This window comes from Camellia sinensis, chromosome 3, assembly GCF_055761805.1.
Source record: "Camellia sinensis isolate YWXY chromosome 3, ASM5576180v1, whole genome shotgun sequence".
Taxonomy (NCBI): domain Eukaryota; kingdom Viridiplantae; phylum Streptophyta; class Magnoliopsida; order Ericales; family Theaceae; genus Camellia; species Camellia sinensis.
In genome coordinates, this window is record NC_138963.1 from 183,462,103 (window position 1) to 183,485,346 (window position 23,244).

Below are 23,244 nucleotides of genomic sequence, written 5' to 3' on the forward strand. Positions count from 1 at the left end.
ATAAGAAAAATGTTTGAGAATTCTAATGCAATTCTGATGATGTGGAGAGTGCTCATGTGAATGTGAGGCCCATACTCCACTCTCTATCTCTCGGTATCTACCCTCTCTCTCTTCTATCTCAACAAAACTCTATTTAAAACTCTAATATTAGAGTTATATATCATTATCGTCCCTATAAATTACAAATACATCTTCTTAGCTTGGCTTAAAATACAATTTTACTCTATGTAGTTTTAAAAATTATATTTTATTTATTGAAATTTTTAATTTCATAACAAATAATTCTTTTTATTAATAAATCATTAATTTAATTAATAGTTTTAATAATAACATAAATTTCTTTCAATTAATAATTTAAATAATTTTATTATTATATAGGAAAGTAGTTAGAAATTTTATTTTTTTAATTAATTTAGTTAAATAAAAAAATCTAATAAAAGGGTATTTGTATTTTTTTAAACTCTAGGGGACAATCCGTATTGAGCAAACTGCAAGGAGTGTATTTTTAATTTATCCAAAAATATATTACTTTGAAATTTGAAAAAAATAATTAATTATATATTTTTGTTATGATTATACTATTTTTTTAATATAATTAAAATGATTGAAATAAATAAAGATAAAATAAATTTTAGTTGAAAATAAATAATAATGTTATTTTTTTATTAATACGACTATCAAATTATTGATGAAAAATAACTTAATTATTCTTTGAATTAAAATCACAAAGTGCATCAAGGTAATTATGTCAAAAATTTAGTACTAACTTATTTTTTCCAAACTTCATGAGAGATAATAAAAAAAATTAGTGATCGTAAGAAAATGAGAGTATAAAAGGCACCACATTATTTCTGGTAAATAATATTAAATTTTTAATCACAATTTATTTATTATTATGTGATGTTGTTTAGGCTTGTGGGCCCACTACGACATTTTAATGATTCAAATTGTTAATGTTGTCAAGAATTGTATGTATTTTATCCACATACAAAAATTAAGTCAATCGGTAACTGTAACTTGTTTATTTTATTGCGTTTTTTATATAAAAAAAATGATTTATTTTTAAAAACATAATTACAGTCTATTTTATTTTTTGTGAAAAATATAATAAATTAAATAAGTTATAATTATCAAGTCGACCTAATTATTTTTGTTCATGAAATATACAAAGTGTTCAACAAATTAAATAATTTAAATTATTAAAACGAGCCCGTAATGCACCCAAAGCCCAAATAGCACCGTCTAGTCTACCCCCACATTAATAGATGTGCGGCCCATTCTATTAATAAATGTGACACTTGTATTACTAGATGTAAGTTGGTAAACAAAATATAGTTATTATATCATTATTATTTTTAAGGCAATGTTATAAATTTAAATTTACAAAACAAATTTATGACAGATGATTAGTATAGCAAAGTAGGTTTTTTTTTTTTTTTTAATAAAGTTACTAAAAATTAGTTTTTGGTTATTGAAAAAATTTAGGTGGAGGTCGATATTTTGTGTTTATCTTCAATGAACTTGTTCTGAATTTTTTCAAACAAATTATTCTTTTCAAATCTTTCTAAAAATAAAAATTATTGAAAAAATGTGATTGTTTTTTAGTATTTGCCAAAACATGAGAGTCCTATTTAAAATGTAGGTTTCTTTTTTTTTTCCCCAACTTAAATTATTCCAAACCAACAGTCAAAAAGTGTTTTTCATTAGGCTGTGTTTAGTGGGATGGGAGATGTCACTGCGCAGCGTTACGATGCCGTTTTGGGCAAAAAAAAATAATAATAATTTACTTCTTGGCTGCATTATTAAAAAAATAATAATAATTTGTCCCTTTGTTTTTTCTTTTTAAATAGTATTTCTAAGAAATTCCTTTACAATTTGGTTGTATATGTTACATTTTTTTTTAATAAATATGTAAAATTTTGGCAAAGTTATGATAATTTTTAATTTAGAAATAAAATTAGTATTTTGTGATAATGTCATACATTTTTTAGTAATATTTTTTAACCATAAAATATGTATAATTACTACAAAATACATAAAATGCTTATAGTACACACCATTTGAAGAGTGTGAAATTCCCTTTCTATAAAGTTTCAATTTCTTATATAATTTTATTTAGTTGAATAAGAAAGTATGTCAAATAGAATTTTAAGCTCAATATAATTCTTTTGCTTTTTATTTGAAATAAAAAATAGTATTTAATTTATTAAAAATTCATATTTCACATATTTTATACATCTTTTACATATTTTAATATAATTTTTATGCATATACTAATGTTAACCACTACCCAATAGCCCATGGTAAATATACATGAAATTAGGCCTTGTTTGGGAAGTGATTTTTTTGACTAAAATATATATATATATATATATATATATATATTTAACTTTTTACAGTGTTCAAAAAGCAAAGTGAATAGAAATGAATTTGTGACTTTCTAAAATATTTTTGATTTTTTATTTATTTTTTACTTTTTAAATAAAATAGTCACTTGCCAACTCAATTCCATTTCTATTTCAAAAACAAAAATGCTATCAACCCACCCTTATTATTTAATAATTTCCCTCGAATGTGTTTGTACGGCGGAAATTAAATTGATGAGGTGTGGGCAGTGGCGGAGCCAAAAAAATAAATTAGAGGGGGCATTTCTTAATTACAATATTAAAAATATTTACAAAAATATTTCACATAAATTTTTACGATTGACTTCAAGAAAGATAAAAAAAACAAAATCAATGTGTTTAGTTTGGATTTTTTGAATTAAGTTTTTTGAAAATTAAGTTTTTATTTTTTATTTTATTTTATTTTTTTGTTTTTAGCGAATATTTATAAAATTTTAAACATTTTTTTTTTTACTTTTTTAGATGAATGATGTATCTAAAAAAAAAATATTTGTGAAAAAATATTTTTAAAAAATTAATAAATACATAAAAATATGAAAAATGTACTTATTTTTTGTATTTTTTTTTATATTTTTGGTATTTGGTGAATTTTTTAAAGATTTTTTCGCAAAAATTATACTTTTTAAGTATATTTATGTTAGGTGTGTCTAAAAATTAAAAAAATTACTTAAAATATTAAAAAAATTCAATAAAAAGAAAAAAAAAATACAAAAAACAAAAACATAGAATTTTTTGAAAAGGGTTTTTGGAAAATTCAAACCAAACAAAGTGAATGTGCTATTTGTAATTAGTGTATCATGGACAACATTAAAAAAAGTCATGGATATAAAGTTTTAAAATAAAATATATAATGATAAAATAATTTTTCATACAAAATATGCGTAAAAATTCAATATAATAGTCGTTCCACGCAATCATTGACATGTGATATTATCAACCAATAATAAAAAAACACATGGAGGATGAACTCTGCATATTAAATGTAACTAACAATTCAATAAATTCTATATTTTTATTGAGCTTAATTATGTTTGCATATCAATAATGATAAAGATCACCATTATATTGAAATTTTCATAAATAATAATATTGTAGTCTTTTTATTTTCAATCAAAATAATCATTATTGTTCTTATAATTTTAAAAATATCATTGACATTTCACTCTTAACAATATTTTTATATAAAATATTTTTTTTATGCTTGTAAATTTTTTTTTCCCCCAAAACTCAAGGGGCCACATGACCCCCCCGGCCCTCTTTCCCTCCGCCCCTGGTGTGGGGTTCATAAGTAAAATGAATTTAAACTAATGATTCATTTTACTAAGTAAATTCTAGATTGATAAGGATGTTTGTAGTGTTGTTTCAAAAACCAAAATCTATATATTTTTTATTAAAAAAATACTAAAAACCGTCATAAAGACCTTTGTTAGTATTGAAAAATTGTATAAAGAATGTGTCAAAAGTGAAAATGTAAAGAATTTCGTAGAAATACTATTTAAAAAGAAAAAAACAAAGGGACAAAATTTTTTACATAAATTTCTAAAGTAAGGGAAGGCAGTCTGATTTCAGAAAATAAAAGGGTGTCTGGTTATTTAAAAGATACAGAAGGGTTGTAAGTGTAAATTTAAATATAAATCCTGACAGGAAATATTTTTGAGTACCTAACACGTGCCTTGTTTTTATTGCCACGTGTACCACGTGTGTGAGACACCTCTATATTCACTGTGTTTCAATTTACTGAAAATTAATTTTTTAATTTTTCGTTTTTTTTTTTTTTTGTTTTAAGTGGATATTTTAAAAATTTTAAATTTTTTTACTTTTTTAAATGTACCTTACTTATATATCTAAAAGATAAAATATTTGTAAAAAATATTTTAAAAAATTAATAAATATACAAGAATATGAAAAATGTACTAAACTTTTGTATTTTTTTTTTATAATTTTGATATTTAGTGAATTTTTTAAATATTTTTTTTATTATAAATATTATACTTTTTAAGTATGTTGATGTTAAGGCCTCATTTGTTAAGTGACTATTTTAGCCAAAAAATCAAAAAGTAACTTTAAAAACCAAAAAGCCTACAATTTTTATCCTACAACCCTATACACAATGCCTTCACATGATGTGTGCCAGAATCAATGTAAAAAGTTCCTTTTGCCCCTCGGTGATGCGTCGTTATTTCGTTTGTACCCTTGCTTTATGTCAAACATTGATGGAAATATTATCAGAGCCATCATACAGGGTCTACTATCCAAAGTTCAACTATATCAAACACGCAAGATGAGGCCCCTTCATTCAAGGCCACAAAGTAGTAGAAGCTCTGATCTGAAGAGGAAGATAAAGCAAGCGACGACTATAGTCTGCGAAGCCCAACGAAAAAGTAGTCCCGCCGTCGATGACCACCCCAACCGCAAGTATGCTCTTCTTCTCTCTCTGTCTCTTTCTGTCTCTCTATCTCTCTTCAGCCTTTCTTGTTTCTGTTCCTATATGTAACCACGAGACCTATGTTTTACGAATTTGTATATATATATATATATGAACACTCTCTCTCTCTCTCTCTCTCTCTCTCTCTCTCTCTCTCTCTCTCTCTCTCTTATCACTTTTCAATTTGAATTTCTCAAACTTTGTTTGGGTAATTAAAATGAAAGTCCCCTAAAAACAAGAGAGGGTTGTTTTATGGTTTCCTTTAAACTTTAGCAATATCGAGTTGGTTGTGGTGGGGGTGTGTTGATCTGATAAAGTACGTAGACGGTGGAATCATTTTACGTAAAAATCACCACGACGTGTTTGCAAGGCAAGAGTAATGGTAAACTGAGGTGATGGACATGAGATAACAAATAAGAAATGTTGTTAAACTTTTCTTTCGATACTATTGTTATAAAAATCACCACGACGTGTTTCCACATTCAAAGGCATTTTTTTTTTGTTTCCTTACTACCGTGAAATGTTGTTAAACTTTTCTTGTTGTCCCTACCCTGTTTCTGTTCTACGCTGCATGTATTTGTTTTGGTTTGTGATTTGCAATTCTTCTGTGCTACAGTCTATACCAAATGTCTGTTTCAAAAAATACAGTTCGTAGGATTTTTTTTCCCCAAAATGTTATAGTTCTTGTTTTGTTGTCCAATAATGCGAGTGCTGTTTATTAGCATGCAATGAAGCTATAATGTTTTTGTAAAGGATATGCACTTGTTTGTTACCATCTCTTCTCTGTTTGCAATCACTGTTTAACAAAATGGCTATAGGGTGGGATTTAAATGTTCTGTGGGGGGGGCTTGTTCGATTTCTAAACTAGTTTCGTATAATGCTTGTCCTGTTTCATGGCACATGTTCAGATAATGTTATATCACAAAAAAGTTACCACAAGAAAATTATGTCCATAACAAAAGTGTCACACCTATTGACCTATTCTTGTTCTGCTTGTCATGTCCCGAAACAAGTCACGAATGTTACCATGGCCTCGTTTATGTCAACTACCACATCAACACAACCAGGTTGTATGTGTGCTTGTGGCTACGACCACTGTGTTTTAAAGATTTCCCGTTTTGCAAGAAACCCAGGTCATGCGTACTACCAATGCCCTCGTGGAGTGGTGAGCACAAACGCATTCACTTTTACATTTCCTTGTCATACCCTCACTAATATATTTTTTAACCTCAGCCATGTGTCAGTTGGATTGGGTGATGTGACAAATATGGGCGCCAAAGGGCTGTTGAGAATGACAGAGACAATGTCGCTCGTTTTGAGGCTTGTTTCATTCACATTGAGCAAACTCTGCGTGTACTTACAGTAGTGACATGTGTATTGTGCATCGTCGTCGTTATTTTGTGGTTCCGAATGTGATATATGTAACCGTGCTACAACCTTACCCTATTGTTATTAAAGTCATTATGTTTTGTGGCCCAAAAAAAATTCTGAAATTATGTTATGTTCGTAAACATGTAGTTATTATATCTTTCCGCAACTGTTTATTTTGTTTCAAATACTAATGTCATTAAATGAAGCTTTTGCGAACTGAAATTATGTTTTGTTTCAAATACCACATTTCTGACATAAAAGGTGTGTTCATAATATTTGTAATGCTTGTATTGATTGTATACATATTTTTACGTTGGTTCTCGTTCCATGACGTTATTATAGGCGCATGGCGTCACATCGACCTGCGCCTTGTACCCCTTCCAGCAAAGGGAAATGGCAACAACCCTATCATAAAGCAACTTGGGATGGGGAGTCGACATAGATATTCTTGGAACTGGTCCTTAAGGAAATTGACGGAGGAAACAAGCTGCATATGTCAATCACTCTGAAGAGGTACCGTTCGTTGTCTAAGACATTTGAGGCAGCAACTGGGAGGTTGCATGAGCCGAAACAACTTAAAAACAAGTACAATTTATTGAAGAGCGAGTGGCGTGCATGGTCTAAGCTAATGGATTGCCCGAAAGGCCCAACTGGAATTGGCTTTGACCAAGTTATTGGGTTGTTCAATGCGTCGGCCGATTGGTGGGCTAAAATGGACAAGGTAATACTGTCCACCAAATTTACATTTTGTTTTTTCGGTCCGTTATTACAAAACTAATATCTCATTTTCTGTATGTATACCATGCTTTCCTATATACACACAACGTTGTATGTTTATAACTTTAAAGTTTTGGAATATTTCCGAGAAGACAATTATGACATAATTCTGATGCCCGAAATGAAAATTAAAGGAAATTATGTAGAGGAAATTTCATCAAATTTTAATGGCTTTACCCAATTACTTGACTTTGCTAATAGGTAATTCACTTGGTTTTATTCACGTTTCAGATTTTATTCACATGAAAACTTGGGACTTATAGGTGCTCATTAATCAAATAATAGGATGTTTAAGATTTTATTGCACCATACATTGAACTAATAGGATTGTGTTGCACAATTGTATCAGTTACAAAATTTTAATCTCGACTTGGAAAAAGATAAAGAACTGGAGAAATAGCAAAATTAAATCCTGGTGCAAAAATGGCAAAAATTAATAAAAATAACTCGTAACCATTTTCCGATCGATTTCTATTCCTTCTCTCTGCATCAGTCAAAATTCAGAATTCAATCCAAATTTACAACCAGCTAATATAAAAATCTTTAAAAAAAATTAAAAATAAAAATAAAAAAGAAGAAGAAGAAGACATTAAAGACATACCCTTGGTGAAGCTTAAGAAGAAGAAGACATTAAAGATATTAAAGAAGATATTAACTGTGATCCCACCAATTGCTGCATTGTTCACCTGCAGGTTCAAAACTTGTTTGTAATTTAACAAAAATTAGGATTTGGATAGGTTAATTAAACTTTAGTATATCTCTCCAACTGTTTCAATCTGATTTACAAATTGAAAGGAAATTAAAATAACATAAAAGGCCAATACTTGTGCTTAAAATTCCATTAAAATCTTGAAATATTTCAATTCCAAAAAGAACTAGACATATAACAATATTATATAAATGGAAAATGCGGAGAGAGTAATAGCAACTCAATGGAATGCAAGTGAGAATTGTGTCTTAGGCACAACCTCATTTGCAAAATTTGATTTATTTTTTTGTCTGAACTTTTTCTAAAGGGTAAATTACTTTAACCTCTCTTTAGGTTTTAATTTTGCCATTTTTGCACCATGTTTTATTGAATTTATTCCACGTCAATATGATAATGCTATTTACATTGTGTTCATTTACAGATTGACAAAGAATGTTGCAAGTTCATAACCAAAACCTTGGAGCATTCGAATTTGATGGAGTGCGTCTTTATTGGCGCTGCAGCAATGGGTAAAAATGCATGGACACCCGGTGAGACTTGTAACCCGATGGAATTGGAAGGAGAGTCTGACAGTCCAGAATTTTCCAGCAATAGCAATGAATTAGAAGCATCGTAAATGGCTAGCATGATGAACCCTGCCAACATCAATGCCATAGGTAGTAGAAGCAAGTGGAAGCATTCATCGGCCAAAACATTGCAAAACAAGTGCATTACTAAGGCTGCAGCATTGGCAACCAGCATAGACGACTTGGTAAATTTCGTGAAGATTCAGAGCAAGGAATTAACTATCAACCACATTGTCGGCGGGCACAGTTACACTATGGCCAGGCTGTTGAATGGTTGTATGAAATACAGGGACTAGACCCCGCCGATCAACTTCTCCATTTCGGAGTCATGCTTATGGAGGTTCCGAACAATCAGGAGATGGTTATGAGTATTCCCACGGACGAAGGCATAATCGGGTGGCTACAAGCGAAGAAACAGGACAAAGAAATGAGCGGGGGTATCACTCTTGCGAGTTTGCTACGCAATGAAGGACTTCGGTTTAAATCCGCATGGGAAACAACTCTAACGCTTTTGTTTATTTTAAGTTCAATTGTGATTTTCTACGTGTGAACCTTTTTTTTAATATTTTATTGTCATTGTTGGTTTGACAATGGATTGGGCAGGGGACATGGCTGTGGACCTATTGTCCTTAACTTTTAGGTTGTAAAACCTATTTGTGGTTCTTATGTTTGTTATGGTAATTGCTACAGGGTTTAACAAATTGTGGTAATGCATTTTTTTATCCCCAGTACCCATTTTTCAATGTTTTATGACCAGGTTGGGAATATAAAATTATAAAATTATGAAATTCCCATGTGGTTTTCTGTATACAATGTGGTTTTTTGTATATTAAAAATTATGAAATTCCTATGTGGTTTTCTGAGTAGTTTGTAATGTTTTGTTTATGACATTTTTTGTACAACATCTCTGTTAGGGGTTTCAACATAAAATTTCATTATTTAGAAAATTTGCTTTAAATTCACATTTTTCATATGAATAAAATTTCATCCTACCAATATGTGCTTAATACTGCTATCTTTATTTATAATGTTTTGTGCTAATCGTTGTTCGTATTATTATTAAGTATGAACAACGAAGATGTCGACGTTGCACGGATGAATCAAATGTTAGAGGATATCGCAGCGCTCGCAATACAGTGGCAGCATGAAATGAATTGTGCATATGTTGAAGCCTACAGAATTGCCACTGACTATTACAAGGCCCACGTCCTTAAAGTCCCATGCCGTACTTCCATCTTGACGGGGAGTGCATGGATTATGGAATTGTACAATGGTCACAGTGGCTGCTTCCGGTACGAATTGTGCATGCTCAAACATGTGTTCATTCGGTTATGTACGACATTGGTAAACGTCTTCTAGTTGCGTTTACCTGAGCGTCCGCAAGGCTTGCACGTCGAAGAGAGTGTTGCAATATTCATTCATGTACTTAAAAACTTGCCGAACCAGGAGTTACAAGAATGATTCCAACACTCCAGTGAAACTATTTCACGCCATTTTCATAACGTATTGAAAGTAATGAAAAAATTCACCGTCGCTCACTGCAGGGTCCCTGCTAATTTCCAGACACACAAGGATCCCCATTTGCAGTCTCAACCACAGTATTTGTCGTTCAAGGTGTGCAAAAATATTTCGTAATGTTTTGGAAAATGCTCGGTATGAACATGGTCGGTAATCTTATCATTGTATTTTTTTTATTCATATATAGGATTGCTTAGTTGTATCGGATGAGACACACGTGCCAACATGCATAAAGGAGTCAGAAATAGCCTCATATTTCAGCCGAAAGGGGTGCCACACCTAGAATATTTTGGCGGTGTGTGATTTCAACATGTGCTTTGTGTTTGTCTCATACGGGTGAGAGGGCAGCATGCATAACAGTCAGGTTTTAAGCAATGTAATCGAGAATCCACAATACAATTTTCCAACTGCAGCTGACAATACATACGCCCGAATCCATATTCTTGTCAATACATAATTCAATTCTGGAGATACAATTGTTGTGAAACAAATGTACGCTATTATGCTTAATTTAAAATTTGTATTGTATGCAAAGTGAACATAGGTCATGAGTATTATGTACCCACTTTTTTGCAAAAATCAGCCAACAAAAAAGTTCTGTACTTTCCATTTCAAATATTCACTTTTGCAAACACAAGTTCAGTTGCAAGCATATAACAAATATGACCAAATCTTACAACATAAAACATATAAACAGAATTCTAATTCAAAATACAGTGTATATTTCTTTCATACAAACTGAAAACTTATTGCAATTTCTATACCGTAATAGACTACATTGCATTGCCCATGCGTGTGGAAGTATACATGTAATTAACATGTGCACTTTGACAGGTCACTATTATCTTGTGGATAGTGGATACAACAATAAGAAGGGCTTTCTAGTACCATACAAAGGCAACCAATACCACCAACTGGAATTTCAAAGGCACAATCCACGGAACCGTGATGAGTTGTTCAATTGCGCGCACTCATCTTTGCTAAGTGTGATTGAGCGTACCTTCGGCGCTTGGAAGGCGCAGTGGAGATTTCTTAAAGACATGCCTCGGTTTGATTTTCGTAAAGTGCAGGTACCATTGGTTGCAGCGTCCATGGCTTTACACAATTTCATACACAGAAATAGTCAGAATGATGAGATTGTTGCTGCTGTCACCAGTGTGGCCGAGTACAGTTACGCGAACATGGATGACCAGGACGATTTAGCTGCCCTTGACGACGTAATGATGCCTAGGAATGACGACATTGAGATGGTGCAGTTGCGGGCGCGTATCAGGGTGGAGTTGGTTGCAATTTGGCGAAATGCTCGTTAGGTGGAAATGTTATGTGATGCATGTCAACACTGTGTTGTGTTCAAATTAATTGGAGAAGACAATTTGTGTATATTGGTTACCAGTTATGTACGAGCATGTATGTCATTGTTTTTGCACAACTATGTACACACACCAATCTTTGTCAAAAATTTGCACAACACAACAACTATACTGCACAGTTTAACATTTTTTGGTTTTTTTTGGGTTTTTTTTTGGGGGGTTGGGGTGGGGGGTGGGGGGGTTTATTTTTATTTTATTTTATTTTATTTTTCTAAAGATTCTTTTCACATATATATGTTTTCAAAGTTCTTATGTGAGGTGCATACTTAAAGAAATTGCTTACAAAATTAAAATAATGCGCAAACAAAAATACGAAATACTTTTTGCTCAGTGATTCATGAAAAACTGAACCAAACAAATTGAAAACATTTCACAAATGACAATATAACATTTCCGTAAATTAACATATTTTTTTTAATTAGAATTTTTTTCGGAATATGAAATTCTCGGACTCCAATAATTATTTCTTCATATATATGTTGTGGAACAAAATTGAGTTTTTCACACACTTTAATATTCATGTGTTCATGAGTAACAATTGATTTCTTCATATATATGTTGTGGAACAAAATTGAGTTTTTCACAGAATTTAATATTCATCTGTTCAAGAGTTTTTAATAAAGATTTGAAAATAGTTTTAACATATATACAATTGTCAGGAACTTGTAAAAATTGTTTCATAATGAATTTTGCAAGTTTTTTAATTTTTTTAAAAAATAAATTCATTATATTTCACAAATTGTAACAAAACATTTTTGTCAATCAAATTTCAATCAGTGTGTTTAGTTTCAGTTTTTTGAATTCAATTTGTTGGAAAATGAGATTTTTTATTTTTCATGTTTTTTCTTTTTAGTAAATATTTTTTAAATTTTAAACATTTTATTTTTATTTTTTTAGATGCACAAGTAAAATATTTGTCAAAAACTATTTCAAAAAATTAAGTAATACACAAAAATACAAACAATATAGTAAATTTTCATATTATTTTTATATTTTTAGTATTTAGTGAATTTGTTAAAACATAATTTCAAGAAAATTATATTTTTTAAGTGTATTTATATTAGGTGTGTCTAAAAATTAAAAAATTGATTAAAATATTAAAAATTTTAGTATAAACAAAAAATATGAAAAATAATAAAGTAAAATTTTTTGAATTTTTTTAAAAAAAAATCTTAAACCAAGTAAAGTGAGTAATTTTTTTCCTATGCCTTTTTAGCAGAATTACACATTGGAAGAAGTCCAAATTCTATTGTTTTTTTCTATACAAATTAATTTAAATATACACATCCAGCAAGTCCTTTATATGCATACTCCCAATATGTATGTTTCCTAGGCATGCTTGCTGCGAGTCCGGATCCTCTCCTTGAGAACCCTCCTCCACATCCTACTTGCAACCGCTGAGATTAGCCGTTGCACATCCAACGGCTGAGATTAAAAAAAAAAATGAAATTCTCGTCCATTCCCAACCAAACAAAACACGGCTCTCACAGAGGTTATGCCCACTCCTCTCACACAGCCTACAGCCTACACTCAGCCCTTCTCCTCTACCCTCACCGGCGACCCAATACCGGCGGTGACCCACTCTCGACGTCGTTGCAGATCCGATGACGGTAACCCAGTCTCAAATCGATACAGATTTTGTCTAGGTGGGTCTTTGGCAAACCAGAGGTTAGTCTTCCTCTTTTCCTCGCACTATGTAATTTATTATTTGAGCTTGAAACATTATCTGTCTCAGCCGTGGATTATTTGTTTGAGCTTAATAATGGGTTAGAGACATTATTGATTTGAGCTTAACAAACATTATTTGAGCTTAACATTGGGTTCAGCTTAACATTATTTGAGCTTAACAATCGATACAAATTGCTGTATTAGAGACATTATCTGTGTAATGGATTATTGATTATGTTTAATTGAGCTTGAAACATATCCTCTTCCCAAAAATGTGTGGTTGGAATTTTTTAAAACTTTTTCTCTGCCTCATACTGTATAATTTATTATTTGAGCTTGAAACATTATCTGTCTCAGCCGTGGATTATTTGTTTGAGCTTAACAATGGGTTAGAGACATTATTGATTTGAGATTAACAATGTTTGAGCTTAACAAACAATATTTGAGCTTGACAATGGGTTCAGCTTAACATTATTTGAGCTTAACAATCGATACAAATTGCTATGTTAAAGACATTATCTGTGTAATGGATTATTGATTATGTTTGATTGAGCTTGAAACATATCCTCTTCCCAAAACTGTGTGGTTATAATTTTTTAAAACTGAACTTAGTCTCTAAGTTTTTATGGCTGGAATATTTTTTCAAATTGAAATTATGTTTTTATGTGTCTAAAATAAAGATTTAATTTATGTACCTAAGATTTTATTTATATAGGTTTTCAGTTGCATTTTGATATTGATATGAAACCTGAGAATGATTGTGCTTGGAAGCCAAAATGACATTTGATTCTGAACAATGTGCGTATGATTTTTATAATACATATGGAGGAAGAATGGGGTTTAGCATAAGAAGGGATTATTGTAGGAAGAACAAGTTCACTAACTAACTTATTTGTAGACTTTTGGTTTGCAACAAGGAGGGATTTTGAAAGGTTGACAAGCGACACCCATTGGCAAAAAACCCTAGAGCTGAAACTAGGACCGGTTGTGAGGCTCGACTTTATATTAAATTAGATGAGGGTACTGGGAAATTTGTTGTGACTGATTTCAAAGAAAAACACAACCATGATCTTGTATCACCCGAGTGTGCCCACATGTTGCCATCACAAAGAAAGATATCAACTACCCAAGCAATTGAGTTAGATTTGGCGGCACAATCTGGTCTTCGTTTAGGCCAGTCTTTTGAACTCATGGGTACAGAAGCTGGTAGAAGGCAATGTCTTGGGTTTACGAAATTAGATCAAAAAAATTATTTGAGAACCAAAAGACAACAAAGTTTAGCATATGAGGAAGTAGGCAATGTGTTGCAATACTTTAAAGAAAAATCTTTGCAGAATCCTTCCTTCTTTTATGCTTTTCAATTAGATAATGAGGAGCAAATAACCAATATGTTTTGGGCCGATGAACAAATGATCATGGATTATGCCCAATTTGGTGATGTTGTCACATTTGATATGATTTACAAGTTAAACAAAGAACATAAACCCTTTGCATCTTTTGTGGGATTCAACCATCATAGGAAAACAGTTATATTTGGTGCAGCATTGTTGTATGATGAGACTGCTGAATTGTTTGTATGGTTGTTTGAAAATTTTCTAGAGGCTATGTCAAGAAAGGCACCAAAAACTTTGTTCACCGATCAAGATGCTGCAATGGCTAAAGCCATACCCATCATTATGCCTGACACAAGTCACCGATTGTGTACTTGGCATTTGATGCAAAATGCATTAAAACATGTTAACTGTTTGTTCCAAGATAAGGAGGTGAAGGGTGTACTAAATAAATTCTTCTTTGACATTGAAGATGCAAATCAATGGAAGTTAGAGTGGACGGAAATGCTTGATAAATATGATGCGCATGAAAACATTCGGTTGAAATTGACTTTTGTGGTGAAAGAAAAATGGGGCTAGCCTTACGTTAGATCAACATGGGCTGCGGGAATGAGTACCACACAACTTAGTGAACTTTTAATGCTTTTTTGAAGGATTACATTCGTTCTGATTTTAACTTAAATGAATTCTTCATGCATTTCGAAAGGGTACTTTACGAGAAGCGATACAAGGAGTTAGAAGCATGATATGCTTTGTGCCAAAGGTTACCAAAGGTGAAAGCAACAATAAGAATGCTAATTCAAATGGGTAATGTCTACACAAAAAAGATCTTTGAGGAATTTCAAAATGAGTACTTTCGATCCATTGAATTGGACATAGAAGCTATTGAATATGGAGAGGCTAGTACCATTTACACAGTTGTTGATGTTGGTAGCAAACATGCAAGGAAAGTGAAGATGGAGAGGGATGGCTCTTTGGGTTGTAATTGTACAAAGTTTGAAAGGGAAGGAATCTTGTGTTGTCACTCATTGAAGGTTATTAGAGACATATTGAAGATGAAAGAGGTTCCTCCACAATACATTCTAAAGAGGTGGACCAAACAAGCAAGAGCCGAAACTGTGAAGGACATTAAGGGGAATGACATTCAAGTAGATGTGAAATTCCAATAAGTCTTGCGGTATAAGACATTGATGACCGCATTTAGAGCACTAGCAAGTAGAGCTGCTGAAACTGAAGAAACTTATGATTTTTGTATTGCACACCTTGCTACATTAGGTGCAAATGTTGAACGCAAGTTAAGTGCTCATTTTGGTGTTGGAAATGAAGTAGGTAATGATGATGACACCCAAAGCTTTGAAGTGTATTGCGAAGATGTGAATCATGTTGTGCAACCAAAAGGATTCAAGAAAAATGTGGCAACTAGTAAGGGTAAAAGGAGGGTAAAAGGTGGATTTGAAACGGTGTTGGTAGTGAACTCCAAAAAAAAATCCCGTGCTAACAGCATGGCTTTGTCATAATCTATTGCAAGTTCAACAGTTGCACCTTCTCCATTATCTGTTGGAGGAGATATGTATGTTCGTCAACATGTTCCTCCTCTTCAACCTCTTCCTCCCCTTCATCCTCTTCCTCCATCTTTATCCATGGGTGGTAATTCTATTCCTCCGCCATTGATGTATCCCACATATCATGTAAGTGTTACTTTAACATTGTATTTTTTTGTGTGGATATAATATGTGACTCAAACCATGAATGAAACCATAATTGCGAAGCCTAATATATGACATTGTTGTAGGCGAACAATTTGCGGGAAATGTATGTAGTGCCAAATTATTTGCCAACTTCAATGCCTCAACATCATTCTGCTCAACCAACATTCTAGTCACTACTACAAGGTTCATGTGGATATGACATTGGGTTTTGATATTCTCAAGAATCAACTGTCCAATCTGTAGTCAGGTCCGTCCTTGATGTATTTTTAATTTATAGTTGCTGAAAATTCTGGGCTTTTAGTTGATGAAAATTCTGTGATAGCATGTATTTACTTGATAAAAATTCTGTCTTTTTTTTTTTTAGGCTATGGACAAGCAGAAACAGAAGCAAACTGATGCTGAAATTGGGTTGGAAAGTGAAGTCATGGCCTCTGAAATTGTGAAGCAAACTGCTGCTGGAAAGTGATGTGGAGGAATGTGTGTTCAAATGTTATTATGGCTTGTATGTATGTTCACAGCAAACTATGAAGCAATGTGTGCATAATGGACCACTGTGTTATTTTATATAGACCAATGTGTTAAATTACATGGACCAATGTGTTAATTTTGATGGACCAATGTTTTAATTTAGATGTTAAACTTGTATTGGTTGATGTTCATTTACAGTTGATTTTAATTTAGATGTTAAACCCAAGTGAGCTGGTTGTGGTTCATGTTCATTTAACTTGGTTGATGTTGGTTAATGTTCATTTAACTTGTATTGGTGTCCATGTTGGTTCTGGTTCTGGTTCTGATGTTGGTTGATGTTCATGTTCATTTAACTTGGTTGTTGTTGGGATGTTAATGTATTGCTTCTGGTATGCTGGTTCATTTACAGTTTATCATTTGGTATGCTGTTAACATGGGCTGCTGGATCTGTTGTTACTGGTTTTGTAGATGGTGTTGCAGAATTCATTATGTCTGCAATGATTTTGGCTATGGTTCTGCAATGATCTTCATTATGTCTGCAATGGTTATGGTTCTGTAATGGTTCTGCAATGATCTTGATTATGTCTGCAATGATTTTGATGGACACATGGTTTTGTAGATGGACACCAGCAATGATCTTGGCTATGATGGAAAACTCCTTCCAGCAATTATTTTTATGGTGGAAAACTCCAACTGTCTCACCCTATTATCCAGTTCAAGGATTAAAAGTTTATGTTTTTTGTGCAATTGTGATGTGGAACCTGAACAGCCTCAATTTCTCCATTTTCAAACCCTGTGCCAATTAATGAGTTGATATTTTCTTGTGTTATTATGGGTATCAAGAAATGGTTAACAGTTTTGAATTGCAGATTCAGGACCCTTGAAAAACTCCATTAAATTCTCAGTTTCTTAGTTGTGTTACTCAATCCCTCAATAGAATCACCATGGTAGTGTACTAGCTACACAAAAAAACTTTCCCTCAGGCCTTCAAATTCACAACCGAAAATTGAAGCAAAAACAATGGAAATTATGAGATACAAAATGACCTCATATATTATAGTGAAACTATCATATTATCTAATATTCGCCTCAATTACATTACTGCAGCATTCCACAACATGAGTGAGGCCACAATTACTATGTAAACGATGACACAACTGACCTATTAGAATTGAAGCATTCAAGCTGATTTCAACATTCCAAAATGATCTTGGCTAAGCCAAAATGCTAACAATAAGTCATGCTGCTGGCATACTCATTCCATCATTCATTCCAAAATTCATTTCATCATTCATTCCATAACAGATAACAAGTTGAATGTTTCCCAAAATTCATTCCATCATTCATTCCATAACAGATAATAGATAACAAGTTGATGTACATAAAACCCAAAATGGTACAAACTTCCATTCAGTTTCCCAAAATACAATAAAGTACAAAAGTTATATCATAAAGTACAAAATGATAGAAAATACAATGAAGTACACCATCTTTTTGATATTATTTTCCATCCTTTGAAGCCTTTGACCATAGTCATTTTCCATGTAATGAAGCATCATCCTTACATAATCGTTCAAGTCTTTTACTGTTATACCAGCAGAAGCTGTACTGTTGGAACGGATTCTGGACGTAACGTCTTCATCATCTTCATCTACAAACTTGAAGTAATTGCAATGGTGAGTGAGAGTGTTACTCTGCAATGCATGCGAATCAATTAGTTGAATAAAACAAATATTAATGTGACTAATAAAGGAAGAAAATAGCTAGAATTACCAACTTACATATTTTGATGGGCAAACAAAGAACAAACACCCTTCATTTCCATGCTCATTGGTTCTTACAATATGTATGGCCGCGGTTCTTCCACAATTGCACAGCCTCGGTAGTAATCTTATGTTGCTAATGTTAGAAGAAGAAGCCATTTTTTAAATATGCATACATGAGAAATTTTTTAAATAGCAGTTCTATAGAGGAGAGAGACAGAGTGTGAAGGCTAATGGAAGTTGCTCTTATGAAAGTTAGTTCTAAATCTGTGAAGGCTAATAGAAGTTGGTGCCAATGGACAGAGTGTGAAGGCTAAAAATATATTGAGGCTAATGATTCAGTGCTAATGGTTAGAAGTTGGAGCAATTAAGGTTGAGGAAGCAATATATTGAGGGAGATGAAGCAATATATTAAGTTGGAGAAATATATTGAGGCTAGAAGTTGGTGCTAACGGTTCAACCAATAGAAATATATTGAGGGAGATGACGCAATTAAGTAATGACCTAAAAAATATATCAGTGCTATTTAGATATTCAGGTCAGTAATTAAGTAATTCATGGGATTATACTGTCACTAAGTTTTGAAAAATATATCAGTGCTATTCAGATATTCAGGTCAGTAATTCTAGCTGACTTCTTTGTATACATCTTACATATTCAGGTCAGTACTGAATGTGGTATTTTGAAATTTTGCTTTTAGTAACAATTTGTTAAATAATTCTAATTTTTATATTAGTGCGTATTAATTAAGGCATGCTTTGGTTTGGTTTGCATAGTGATTAATGTGCTCTTTATGTATTGTAAACTGTAATACAATTGATGCTGTTTTATTATAGATCTGTATGTAAAATATTCAAAGTTTGTTTTTAATTAAGTGAACCAGGTCATCATTATTAACAAATTGTGTTATATTTAACAATACAAAATAATCTGCAGCAAGCTTGATATATTTTGGTGAAGAATAAATTTATTTTGTTTTTCATGAACTCACATTTAGGGAGCATACCTTATTCAATGGATACTAATTTATCAAAAAATGGCTACTGTTTCATCAAAAACAGGGAGCATATTTCATGAATTTGCTATTGGTTTATCAAAAATTGCCTACTGATTTAAAGAATTGGTATTCAGATTGTTCCAATTTCATATCATATTTCCATGAATTACTTGTCTCTCTGGGATTTAAGACAGAAAATTAGAGAAATAATTACAAATGGAGAGAGATGGGAAAAAAGAAGAAGAAGAAGAAACCCAAATCAAAGCTGAAAATTTTTAGCCGTTGGTATCCCAAATCGAAGCCCTAATTTTGAAATTCCAAATCTAAAAACCCTAAATTTTTTTAGACGTTTCAAAGCCCTAAATTTTTAGCCGTTGGAATCCCAAATGAAAGCCCTAATTTTGAAATTCCAAAAGCCTTAATTTTGAAATTCTAAAAGCCCTAATTTTTTCAGACGTTCACAGAACCCTAACTTGTCAATCTCAATTCCAAACCCAAATGTTAATCACACAATTCTTGACAAAATAATTTCAGACATTTGAAGACCAACCTGGTTCGTCAAGATGATCTTTGCTCAGCCGATGGTGGTCGTCGTGGTGGAGCTATGGCTCATGAAGCGTAAGTGGGGTCGTCGCGGGGTTACAAGTGGGTTTGCTGTCTGAGTCACTGTCGGGACTGATCGCCGGTTCGCCGGTGAGGGTGGGTTTGGTGGGCGAGCGGCTGAGTGAAAGTGAGAGTGAGAGTGAACGTATAAGTGTTTTGTTTGGGTGGGAATGGACGAAAATTTCATTTTTTTTTTAATCTCAGCCGTTGGATGTGCAATGGCTGATCTCAGCCGTTGCAAGTAGGATGTAGAGGATGGTGTTTTGGAAAGTTGGTAAAAAGTTGGCTTTTGATTTTTTTAACAAAAAAACCTAGTTTTTAAGTAGTGACTTAGGTAAAAAAATTAATTTTTTTGACTAAAAAAGTAAAAAACTGACTTTTTACTAACTTGCCAAAGCAAGCCATTAGAAGAAGTCCAAATTCTATGTTTTTTTCTATACAAATTAATTTAAATATACACATCCAGCAAGTCCTTTATATGCATACTCCCAATATGTATGTTTCCTAGGCAGAGTCCGGATTCTCTCCGGCTCATCCTCCTATCAACAGCTCAGATCACCTACAAATAAATAAATGGCTCAAATTCACTTCTTTAAATAATAAAAAAAAAAATACATACTCACTAGCACACTCACTACACACACACTCTCAATCCGTACCTTTCTCTCTTCGTCCTTTCTCACTGGACACACACTCATCACAGCACACTCACTCACTCTCACACTCTCTCTCTCTCTCTCTCTCTCTCTATCACATTTTTAATAAAAAATAAAAAATCTATTTTAATCTTTTTAATTTTATTTTCATAATATATAAATATATATAATTTTTATAAAATTAATATCATTGAAAATATACTTTTAAAATAAGACTAACACTAAATATATTTAATAAAAATTTAAAATGAATAAAAAGTAATTACTATGGTTAGTTATGCTTTCAAATTATTATTTTTAAATTTTTCATATATGAAAATAATGACTTATTTAATGAAAATATACTTTTAAAATAAGACTAATATTAAATTTCTCAGAAAAAAATATATGAAAATAATGACTTTTAATTTAAATTTATTAACCAAACGAGTTTAATTTTCATATATTTTTAAAATAATTTTAAAAATAATGACTTCATATATTTTTTTTGGAATGAAGATTATTTTTGAGAATTTAAAAAATATATGATTTTTGTGTGTTTTATTTCATCAAAATAATTTTTATATTTTAAAAATAATACTTTGAAAGCATAACTAAACATAGTAATTACTTTTTATTTATTTTAAATTTTTATTAAATATATTTAATATTAGTTTTATTTTAAAAATATAGTTTCAATGATATTAATTTTAAAAAAATTAAAATTTTATATTAAAAATTATATATATATATATATTATGAAAATAAAATCAAAAAGATTGAAATAATTATTTTTTATTAAAAATGTGATGCAAAGAGAGAGTGTGATTTAAAATTTTTTTTTTGAGTTAAAAATGTGAGAGAGAGAGAGAGGGGGGGTGCCGTGACGAGTGTGTGTGAGTGAGAAAGGACGGAGAGAGAGAAAGGGGAGGATTGAGAGTGTGTGTGTGCAGTGAGTATGTGTGTGTTAGTGAGTATATATATATATATATTTTTTTTAATGAAACGAATCTGAATCGTCTATTTATTTGTAGGTGATTTGACCCGTTGCCCCGAAGATGTGCCGGAGAGAGAAGCTGGAGAGGATCCAGACTCTCCTAGGCATGCTTGCTGCTTCCGCTGCGGCATCGCTTCACCTGACACCGTGTCAGGTGAAATCACATGCTCGTGAATTGCATGGCAAATACTGGAAGGGCAATCATGTCGTTATACAATTCTTCATTTTAATTATAATCAGTGCGTTTGAATTTTGAATAATATTACGGATCATGAAAAATATATTATAAAAAAATTTTATTTTTTGATTAATGTGTGATATTTTATTATATAGGTAATTTAAAGATAGAGAATCTTTCATGATTATTTTTATGATATTTTTTTTATGATCCCTAACATTACTCTTGAATTTTTTAGATTAAATTTTTTAATTTTCATATTTTTTTTTTTGTTTTTAGTGCATATTTTTAATATTTTAAACATTTTTTTACTTTTTTAGATGCAACTTATTTAGATGTATCTAAAAAGTAAAAAATTTGTGAAAAAGTATTTTAAAAAATTAATAAATACATAAAAATATTTAAAAAAATGTACGGAATTCTCGTATTTTTTTTTTATATATTTTTAGTATTTAGTAAATTTTTAAAAGGTTTTTTTGACAAATTTTTTACTTTTTAGGTAAATTTATGTGAGGTATGTCTAAAAATTAAAAAAAAAATACTTAAAATATTAAAAAAAATTCAGTAAAAAAAAAATAAAATAGAAAACAAGAAAGTAAAATTTTTTTGAAAAACATTTTTTAAAAATTTTAACCAAGCAAAGTGATTATTTTTTTATGTTTTTTCGTAAAAAATTTAAAAATCCTTTTCAAATATATCAATTTTTTTTATATTATATTTTAATCAAAAAATTATTAAAAAAATCTATTTCTAAATGACGTCTAAGTAAAAATTTTAAAAAAAAAAATTATTGAAAATATAAAATAATCAATAAAAACAAAAAAAATAAATATAAAAAATAAAAAAATAAGTAAATTTAAAAAAGTGAAACCAGCCAATTGTCTTCACTAATTTGTTTGTGTTTCGCATTTTCTTCTATATAAGCTCTGCAAAGTAGCTCTTTTAAATGTGTTAAAAGATTAATCATGCCGACAACAGACATGAGTTCTTCTAAGGCACAGCAACAAACACACAACCCATGTCCTCTTCATGCGGTGTGCATACCATACCTAGCACAGGGCCACATCAACCCAATGCTGAAACTAGCAAAGCTCCTCCACCACAAGGGCTTCCACATCACCTTCGTCAACACCGAATTCAACCACCGCCGCCTCCTCTCTCTCTCTCTCTCTCTCAAATTCTCTTTTTTTATTATATTGATGAATAGATTAGGAAATGTAATTAAGCTCTAATTATTCTCAAGCTTCACTTAAATAGTAATTTAAATTAAATTATATCAAATTCACCCAAATAAATCGATTACCATCATAATCTAACTAAACTATACTAAACTTAATTATAGTAATGTGGATTAAGCTCTAATTACCTATCCAATTATTTAATTCTAACTTTGTATAATTTACTGAATCAGACAGGTTCAATTCATATCTATACATATCTGTTTACAATAACACAATACATATAACTCGTGGCATATAATTAACATATAACCTTGTAATCAACATAAATTACATGATTAGCTTAATTAATTAAGGAGGTGGTTGTCATAGTGTGAGAGAAAAAGTGATTGAGAATGAAGGAAGAGATAGAAAAAGTAATTGATTGATGTGTAATAAAGAGAAAATTGATTTTGAATTTTTTTTTAAAAAAAAACATTCAACCAAACATGCCCCGAATCTTTGTGCCTGGTCTTAAGTGGGGATGATCATTTTCTCCCGCCCTGCCCTACACGGATTTCCTCGCCCTGATTAAGA

At 31.3% G+C, this 23,244-nt stretch overlaps 3 protein-coding genes across 3 annotated transcripts; all 3 read left to right on the forward strand.

Moving 5' to 3' along the window:
* Positions 1-6,694: 6,694 nt before the first annotated feature.
* LOC114305877 (uncharacterized) lies at positions 6,695-8,303 on the forward strand. Its single transcript, XM_028251017.2, has 2 exons — positions 6,695-6,922; positions 8,109-8,303. Exons 1-2 carry the CDS (start codon positions 6,695-6,697, stop codon positions 8,301-8,303), a joined length of 423 nt encoding a protein of 140 aa, XP_028106818.2.
* A 5,600-nt stretch (positions 8,304-13,903) lies between these two features.
* LOC114322011 (protein FAR1-RELATED SEQUENCE 5-like) lies at positions 13,904-14,719 on the forward strand. Its single transcript, XM_082918671.1, has one exon. It carries the CDS (start codon positions 13,904-13,906, stop codon positions 14,717-14,719), a length of 816 nt encoding a protein of 271 aa, XP_082774797.1.
* Positions 14,720-14,931: 212 nt separating this feature from the next.
* Positions 14,932-15,309, forward strand: LOC145822080 (uncharacterized). Its single transcript, XM_082918672.1, has one exon. It carries the CDS (start codon positions 14,932-14,934, stop codon positions 15,307-15,309), a length of 378 nt encoding a protein of 125 aa, XP_082774798.1.
* The last annotated feature ends 7,935 nt before the right edge of the window (positions 15,310-23,244 follow it).

Coding starts and splice junctions, on each gene's coding strand:
- LOC114322011 (XM_082918671.1), top strand. CDS start 13,904: ATGTTGCCATCACAAAGAAAGATATCAACTACCCAAGCAATTGAGTTA.
- LOC114305877 (XM_028251017.2), top strand. CDS start 6,695: ATGTCAATCACTCTGAAGAGGTACCGTTCGTTGTCTAAGACATTTGAG. Junction 6,923..8,108: donor GGTGGGCTAAAATGGACAAG/GTAATACTGTCC, acceptor GTTCATTTACAG/ATTGACAAAGAATGTTGCAA.
- LOC145822080 (XM_082918672.1), top strand. CDS start 14,932: ATGCTAATTCAAATGGGTAATGTCTACACAAAAAAGATCTTTGAGGAA.